Source organism: Phoca vitulina, unplaced genomic scaffold (assembly GCF_004348235.1).
Source record: "Phoca vitulina isolate PV1807 unplaced genomic scaffold, GSC_HSeal_1.0 scaffold8, whole genome shotgun sequence".
Lineage (NCBI taxonomy): Eukaryota > Metazoa > Chordata > Mammalia > Carnivora > Phocidae > Phoca > Phoca vitulina.
In genome coordinates this window covers 19,256,539-19,266,064 of record NW_022589711.1, presented here as the reverse complement: position 1 = coordinate 19,266,064, position 9,526 = coordinate 19,256,539, and the positions used below count along the sequence as shown (strand labels likewise).

The 9,526-nt window shown below is 36.2% G+C and overlaps 1 protein-coding gene across 4 annotated transcripts in view; it reads right to left on the bottom strand.

The window, feature by feature from the left end:
* Positions 1–2,602: 2,602 nt before the first annotated feature.
* EPHA3 (EPH receptor A3) overlaps positions 2,603–9,526 on the bottom strand; it is a 351,742-nt gene continuing 344,818 nt past the window's right edge. For 3 of the 4 annotated variants that reach the window (XM_032406344.1, XM_032406347.1, XM_032406346.1), the window contains one exon: positions 2,614–5,374. In XM_032406344.1, the coding sequence (XP_032262235.1) occupies positions 5,269–5,374 (106 nt within the window). In that variant the 3' untranslated portion in view covers positions 2,614–5,268. Of the gene's footprint in view, positions 5,375–9,526 lie in introns of all 4 variants that reach the window. The other variant, XM_032406343.1, reaches the window with a different exon arrangement.

Below are 9,526 nucleotides of genomic sequence, written 5' to 3'. Positions count from 1 at the left end.
ACGAGTGGGTTGGTAGGGAGCTAAGACTGCAGTGCAGCTTGGAAAGCCTCAGGCAGGCAGGTGGGATGAGGCAAGCTTAAGATGTAAGACAGATGAAAGGAGGCTGTCACCAGAGAAGCAATGGCCTTGCTCTAGGACTCCTGCCATGCTCCCCGGCCTGGTGTTGTGCAGGGGTTTCTGAAAGTACAACAGCTCGAGGTTCTCAGCTAATCGCTCTCCTTCTAATAAGTTCTCTCTTGTAAGAAGATCTGAAGAATGAAGGCCCAGAGCGGACTCAGGGGCCACTAACAGAAGGATCAGGTTTAAGTAAAGAGAAAAGAGTTAAAAATCGTTGTCTATAGGGAAGACGAAATGGGTGAAGTTAGCAAGAAACTGATGTTTCCTTAATAGCTCTTTAGAACACTCTGCTTCTTACGTATTATATATGTAAGTAAAAAGGACTTAGGGCAGAAACTGCTCAATAGATTCCCCAATCTCTTTACTTTTCTATTTAAGCACACCACTTCCTCTACATTCTCTTGCAGTTAAATACAGCAATATGAGCTCTAGCCAATGGAAGGAGAGAAGTGATGGGTGCCCCTCACAGGCAAGGCTCATAAAATCCACCACAGACAAGTCTCCCTTCCATTTTACTGGCTGGAATCAAAAGATTCCAAGGACTTAGACTCCACAAGTGGAAGAGAGTGTGGGATCTGAATCACTGTTAGTAAAGGCCACCTGACAAACAGCTACTCTGGGTAATTTTATATTTAACATTTTGTTGTGTTGCTACTTTAAGTTGATGAGATTTGGAGACTTAACCATTAACTAGCAGCTAGCATTAACTTAAGAAAATTAGTTCAAGATAAAGTTATATGAATGTATACCATCAATAAAGATGTATAGATCTTTGTATCCTCTCAGAGACACTTTTACCTTTGAATTATTTTTTTCTAAAGCTTCAGACTCACATCTTCAATACCTATTAACTTATTAAGGTTTGGCGAACACCATAAATTTGGCAAATTTATAATTTTAAAATAACTTTTCCTTATTCCTTACTTCTAATGGTGCCATCATTTCCACAGATCGTCAGGGCCTACATTTTATGGTTCACGTTGATTCCTACCTTTTGAATAATTGTTTTATCACATTGATAAGTTCTGCTAAATCTCCGTCTTTGTATGCATTCCATGATTCATATTCTTTTGCCACCATTCTAGAGTAAAGGCACAGCTTTGTGCCTATGGCACCGAAGTAGATTTCTACCATCGAATAGTCTATGACAGCCTTGTCCCAAACCATTTTTTCAAATTGCTACTGTCACTCTCCCCAGAACACTTTTTGGATTACAGCAGCAATTATATTATAGAAATAACATTAAATAAGAAGGTTCCAGCTTGAAAAATATCTATTTGTCTACTTACTAGAATTACTTTGGGAAGCTGACTTGGACATTCTGAGCCTTGATTCCGTCATATATTAAAAGTGAGTAATCTGTATTCACAGGATTGTTGAAAAGATTGAATGAGTTGGTTTGTAAATAAATGGTAATAACAAAACACCTATTTCATAATAGTGCTTGGTGCATGTTTATTGAATGAATAAATATATTCTTCTTTACTTCTTCCCCTCCAGTCAATGTGATCAAATGCTATTTCTCCTTCAAGGTAAGCTTAAATCTGACCTGTTTTGTGACATCTCCCTATCGACTTTATCTCTATGGAATTCTTGATAACTTACCTTGCCTTATATTATTAGTTAGCTTTTTTTGGTTTTCATGTATAATCAGCTTCTTTAAATAGATTACAAATGACGATGGACCTACTTTATAAGAAGTATCAGGTGTTTCTTAGATGCTATTTGCAGTTGTGGTTGTTTCCTTTTCATTTTTGTTTTATTGGCCTATTCAAAATTCTTTCCCTCTTTTTTCATAAATGAAATTCTGATTTTCTTTTGGACATAAACCACTCTGATACCTCTAATCCTGTAGATCATCAATTCCACTTGACCCCACCCACTGTCTCCAAGGGCAAGCACATGACTAAGTACTTGCCAATCTCAGTATTTCACTCTCCTTCTCAAAATAATTCACAAAGGGCCCGTGAGCCAAGCAAAGCATGAAGGCAACCATTATCCCACAAGAATGACAATGTAGAATTAAATTAACTAGAGCAATATTTTAAAAGATAGTTTGCAAACTAACCCAGTTGGGAGAAAAATAGGGTCAAGTGAGGAAGACAAAGAATAAAAGACTTACTCCTGGATCTTACTGGACTTGACCTCTCAGCTAGGAAATTTAGCTCCAGGCTTTTAAGCCACATGGGCTCAAAATTCTCTTTTTCCTTAAGCTAATTTGCTTTTTGTCACTTATAATCAAAAGATATTTGCCTAATAAAGCTGTGCTTTTTAACGATGAAGATAATATTTACTACTTATTTTTTCTAGCTTATTGATAATGAGATTTAGACAAAAAAGTGGATTATATAACATGAACACTCCTCACTAATAGAGAAAAAAGAAACAGAAGCACATTCTTTGTGGCTTATATAAATTTCATTATTTTGCTGTTTAAATAAGCACCTGTCTTATAATATTTAAAAAAGCTTCAAAGACCACTTCTGTATTCCAATCTGTAAAAAATATTTTCATTATGTTTATTATAAAAATATAAATGTTTCCACTACAAATCATTTTACATTAGTAAGAGGCCATCTACATTGTACAATATAAACTAAATGAGTAATTTTTGAAAATACAAGTTTAAAGTAAATACATATTGCCAATCATATCACATTTATACATGGCTTAATTGATACTTAGCACAGCATAAACTGGGCAAGTTACCAGAAATAAATAATATATGTAAATCAAATTTAAGATACAAAACAGATAATATGGTACATAACATTGTGAAGAAGTGTGGTTTCATGTTTATTGAAAGTCAATGCAGGTCCTGTACAAAGAGATGGCCATCAGCATTCTAGTACCTCTACTCCACAGTTAAGAATCGTACACTGTTATGTTTACATATGTACAGGGTAAAAAGCGTGTAAAGTAAATTTATAAGGGTCAGATAGAAAAATAGTGGAAAAAATGAAGAGCAATATACTGTGTATATAATCTCTACTTTCAAATGGAAACCACAGCCAAAAGAAGTGAAATAGATCTAGCAATTCTCAACGTCTATTAATTTATAAAATGCACAGATTTTGAGTATGCTCAGAATAGTACCTAAGAAAGTAAATGCTAGTATGGAAAAAAATGAGATTGAAGCCAGGTTTAGGGCTCGATGAACATTCCACAACACAAACAAAATGTCTGATTAAAAAAAAAAAAAAAGGCTTTTAACTGCTTCTAGCAGGCATAAGTGAAATTTGTAATTAATTTCATAATCACATATATCTTTTTAAAAATTCATGCTCTTATATATCCAATACAGAATTCTAGTAGGATGATTTGACTATAAGGAATATTGCAGAAATCTAAGAAATAATCTCATACATGAAGGAACACAACCTAAGCCTTATTACACTAAATTTACAACAGATTAGCACTTGTGAAGTTTGATCTGTGACTGTAAGCTGTAGAGTGTCCCATTTTGCATAAGAACATAAGGGTTGCAGCTTTGATTTATTCTTTCAATTCTTGTGACATATGCATTTCTTATTTCCTATTCCCATAACATGATCCTATCAGCGTTAGAAAGAATATAAATAGAACTAAAATGTTGCTTCACAATAGATTAGTGGCTAGATCTCCATCAGGTATATCTTTTCAAATATTACTGAGTACACTCATATTAGGCCCTATGAACAGTAAATCTAAGTTCCTGCAATGGGAGATCTCTCCATTGTCTACAGATTTTGAGTCATTTGCTAGATAACCAGCTCGTTTGAAAATCAGATGCTCAACAAATGCAGAGAAGTTCATAGCTTCTAAGTTATACACCAAAATTACAACAGGTGTATTTCAGTGGAAGACTCTTAAAGATAATAATACCTGCTATTGATGATCAAAATGTTTAATTAAATTAACCAAACCTCAGTGATGCAGATGAGTAGTTTAGTTTTCATTATTCCCTATAAACAGCTCAACAACTTTAAGCAAAGATATTAAGTGACATTTCAAAGCCAGTCAGCAAGTGATTTTTTGACTCATGCATTGGCCTCTAGGCTTTGTTGCCAATTAATGCAGCAATCTAAATAGGATTCCAATTTTTTCCAGTGTAGCTATTCTCTACCTAGGAGCTCTAATGTAGCTCCTTTACTAATGGAGGGAGGTGATGGTCTCCTAAGCACCAGAGCAGGGCAGGTATGTCATTGAGAATCCATTACATACAAACCAGTATATTACACTAAATTAGGAGCATACCATTTGTAATGGAGAGACAAAAATGGATGGGATAATTCAAACTGAGATTTGAGTAGTGTATGAACAGGGAAGGGGTTCGGTTTCTTTCTTTTTATATATGGATATAGGTACAGAGAAGCTGTTGGTTCAGAAATTCTGAAAAGAAACCCATCATTCCCCATGTCCAGTTTACCATGTTTTTTAACTGCTGACAATTTGAAAGAACATTTGGCACTTGGCTGTAACAAATCCTAATTAAATCATCAAGGCATAAATAGAAAATAATAAAAAAGAATTCAAAAGAAAATAAATATGTACTTTTCTTCAAACTTAAGACATTTTTACATGGTAATACTTAAGAAGCTAACAATTAAAAATGTATAGTACTTAAAACAACTACAGACGTCACTTCTAAATGCTTTTAACAGATAAAAAAGAAAAATACAATGGAAAAGGTAGTATATATGGCCAGATAGTTTGAGGTATAAATTCCTCTATTTTGCTTGCTTTTAAAGAAACAAAATACCTGTTACAGATTTCTTCTGTGTATAAAAATATCACAAGTCTTTTCTTTTGTGGCTATTAATAAACAGAGCCACCATGTTCATTTTGTTATTACACTTGTTCTGCTTTTATGATAATCAGTTTATGATCAATGGCTCTAGGCTAGTTCTTCATCATTCCACGCTGAAGAATTTTAGTTTAACCCATCCACTAATATAAAAAAGCAATTACAAAACAAAATAACCCCCCCCTCCCATCCACTAAATGATAGGGGAAAATAAAGAGTCTTTCAATTCCATGTTAAGGCATTTGTATTCATATCTGAGTGTCTTATTGGGCTTGGACTTGCCACCAGCATCTCCAGCGTTATCGCCTGTCTGTAGAATGATGCTACATCTTCCACAGCCACCGCTCCCTTCCAGAAATAACACTTTACACTGGAACTGGACCATTTTTTGATTGTGTTTCTAGAGCCTTAATGCTACTGATGATTTTCTTCTGTGGACCAACCACAGTGACACCAACCTTTTTCATGTCACTGTGAAAAAAGAAGAAAATGTCTGATGAGAATCCTGGTTTCCTGGAGAGTATGTAAACAGAAGATGTTCAATCAGCAAAGCTTGCACAATCATATATCCCGGTGCTTTGAACTCAATTTTCTGATTTTTGCATCATCCATGTACTATATCCTGATCATTCCACCTCTATCGTTATGGAAGAATAGATGGTTTAGTGGGTTGACTAGCATCCCCTCGAAATTTCTGTCCAACTGGAACCTCACCATGTGAACTCACTTGGAAATGGAGTCTGTGCAGATATAATCAAGACAAGGATCAAGATGAGATCATATTAGATTAGGGTGGGCTCTAAATCCAATGAGACTATATTTAGACACAAAGTGACACAGACAAGAAAGCCATGTAGAGATGGAGGCAGAGATTGGAGTTATGTTGCCACAAGCCAAGGAATGCTAGAATGTACCAGAAGCCAGAAGAGGCAAAGAACGATTCCCCTGCCTCAGAGATTTTGGATCAGTATGGCCCTGTGAATGCCCTGATTTCCAACTTCTGACCTCCAGAAATGTGAGAAAATAAATTTCTGTGGTTTAAGACAGTAAGTTTGTTGTAATTTATTATGGCTGCCCTAGGATACGAATACAGATGATCAGAAATTCTTTGCAGGGCATTAACCTATTTCCTTATATTTGAGCCAGCTTGGGGACCACTTTCACTGCAAGAGTATGCTGGAAGGGACCCTGTATCAATTTCCATATTCAGGTCTTGAGAAACTACAATATTCCGTTTGTCTCTTGAGGCACCCTCACTGGGCCCTGAGCTGCCATGTAAGTGTGACTACCTCGAGACTACGACACTGGAAAGGCCATGTGTGAGCATTGAGTCTACACTGTCAGCTCTGCAGCCATCCGCACCAGGGCAGACATAAATGAAACCATCTCCAGCCCTCCAGACTAGACCAGATGCATGTCAGATGAATGCTTCGGTCAACACCAACGTTAGGGCAGAAGAATTACCCACCTGAGCTCTGCCCAAATCCATAACCCATGACATTGTTATATACAATAAAATTGTGGTTTTGAGGTAGTTTGTTATTGTATTATTGTGTTATTGTGGTTTTGAGGTAGTTTGTTCCTAGATAACTGGAACAATTTCTTTAAAGTATAAATTCCTTTCCAAGCAGAAGCAGTGACTAGGATCTATTCCCATTTATCAAAAATATTTAACTTAAAATAGTTTAAACTTAGAAACCAGGCATTCTAAAATAAAGATTTTAAGAACAAAAGGAATTTCATTTGGGGGTGTGGAGAGACTTAGCTAAGCATGTGCAAATGATTAATTAAATAACCTTGATTCAAGGAATTTGTTCACATATTCACCTCTTTCAGGTCTTGACTCAAACATAGCCCTCTCGGAACACCTTCCCCGACCTTCCTATTTAATATTGTGAAACCTCTTGCATTCATACCTGCATTTCTTATTTTCTTTTCTTGTTTCATTTTCTTCCAAAGCATTTATCACCATGCAGCATATTGCCTTTCTTTCTGATTTATTTTCTTTATTCTTTATCTTGTCCCACAAGAGGTAAATTCCATGTGAACAGGGATTCTTGTTGGTTTTGTACTCTGCTTATCAACCACACCCTGAACAATGGCTATCATTTAGTAGGGGCTCAATATCTACTTAATAAAGAATGAACCAATAGTCTAAAATAGGTTTATCTGGGGAAGGTGACAGAGGAGTGAAGTATCACTTAGCAAGGAGTGCCAGGCTAATTGAGAATGGCCAGAAGGAAAAGTATGCATGCAAATATGTACACACACACACACACACACACACACACACAGAAACACACAGAAGGGGCTCGTTCACATCGATCATAAAGAAAAGAAGGAAAATTGTGAGTTTTCAATTACACAGAAATGGACCAATTGATTTCTTAAGAAATGGGTTCCCGAGCAACAAACGTGTGCAAGCAGACCCTGGGTAACCATTTTAGAAGCAATCTACATGATATTTATGCATCTGCTACAGAAAATTAACCAAGACTGGGTTGCATTCCTATCACCTAGGCTGGGAATGAAATCCTGATGACCTGCTGATTACCTTCCTACTACCATTCAAGGGGCTGATAAATTCTCAATGTACAACTTGTATCTTGCCTGAGGCCTCTCTGATTTTACTCCAGCAGCCTTGCTTCACCAGGAAGACTAGTGGGGAGATATGGTGACACCAGGCTTGCCACTCTGTGTAACTGTGGATAATGAAACTCTCACTTGGAGTAACATAGGCTGTTTATGAGAATATGTGAGAATATGTGTTGTACAAAATTTTGCTTCTTTATATATATATATATATATATATATATATATATATTATACCTTATATATATATAGATTTTGTTTCTGTATATATATATACACACACACACCATGGATCTATCTTTTAAATGAACAACAAACATTTTCTTATCCCTTATCCCTAAACTATAGGAATTTAGAGACAGAAAACAGGGCAAATATAAATATATTTGTACAAATCAATAGATCCTTAATCTTTTTGTATTTCTTCTCTCATCTTTCTTCCAATTATATATTATACTTTTTATGACTTGCCAATTTTTTTTCTCTGTCTTCCTTTTATCCTTCTTAAAAAACCGGGATTCCTGGGTGGTTCAGTCAGTTAAGGGTCTCCCTTCAGCTTGGGTCATGATCCTGGGGTCCCAGGATCGAGTCCCACATCTGGCTCCCTGTTCAGTGGGGAGTCTGCTTCTCCGTTTGCCTGCCATTCCTCGTGATTGTGCTCTATCTCTCTCTGACAAATAAATTAAAAACATCTTAAAAAAAAACTTTAAAAACCAAAATGATAATCATGGAAAGCAGGAAAAAAATGTTTCAAGTTAATATAATAAATTCCCAAGCTCTTTGAGAAATGTAAGCATAGTAAGAGAGTAATATATGCTATGATGTTTGGTCCTGATCCTCTCTATGGAACCGAAGCACCCATACCCCAGGGGCTAGAAAAAATAAGATGATGAGAGTTCACAGATCAGTTTGGGACAAGGCTGAAGGGCCAGCCCAGCTCCAGGACTCTTGTTCCTACAGGAAGGGACAAGTCTTCTCCTTCAGCCCAGTGTCCCCCTCATCACTTTTTCCCCCTCATCACTTTTTTTGATAGATGTATATCCCAAAAGCACTCCTCAAGAAATCTTGTGCATAAAACTATTTCAGATTCTGTGCCTGGAACCCAACATAAGCAAATAGATACATAATTTCATATATATTTAATGCAAAGGATTCTATGAGAAAAGATAATTATCTCTTTAGACTATACCTTAGCATGGATTTTTATGTCCCCTCTATCCTCCCTACCCCTGTCAAAATGTCTCCTACCCCCAGCCTGCCAAGTCCAAAGTAGTTGTATGTTTACAACTCCAGCTCCTGCAGTCTAAATAACATTCCCACGTGCTTATCTCATTTTGACTACCCTATTCAGAAGAGCAGTGGAAAAGTTCGAGTCTAAAGAGCAGCTCAAGATGGAGACCAGAGGTTAATAAGCTATCTGGATGGCACTTCAAAGGCAAAGGATAGGTGATGACACTGTGAGAATGGCATCCAAGGGTGCAGGAGAATGACCTGGAGCAATTAATCCGCCTAATATTCATTCCACACACTCAATTCTCTCTCCAGTTTCTATAAGTACTCTCTCCCTTTCTTGTTCTCTCCTCCCTTTTCACATTAACCTCCCTAAATCCATTGTAGGCTATGAAATAATATTTTAAAACATGCATTATTTTGACTGAACAACGCTGCATATTTTCTGGATTTCATTTGAAAATTAGATGATTAACTTGCGTGTCAATGAAGTCCCTACACTAACTGAAACAGATAATTATTTATTTGGATATTAAGCTCTATTGATCTTTTTCTGTAACTTTAAAGTCCAGATAGAAGAAAAAAAGAAATTCAATATCCTTTTTTGGCATTCTGTTCTATTTCAAAAGAGTTATTTGGTCAAGAAAATCATTTCCAAATTGAGTCTGGATGGCACGAAGGAATCACATTTAAACAAAAAAGCCCAAGACTGCAAAAGGTAGGATGAAATACCAAATTAAATATTTTATAGCATTTGAGGTAAAAATGTTGCCTCATTCAATTTCCCCAAATTGTGTATTA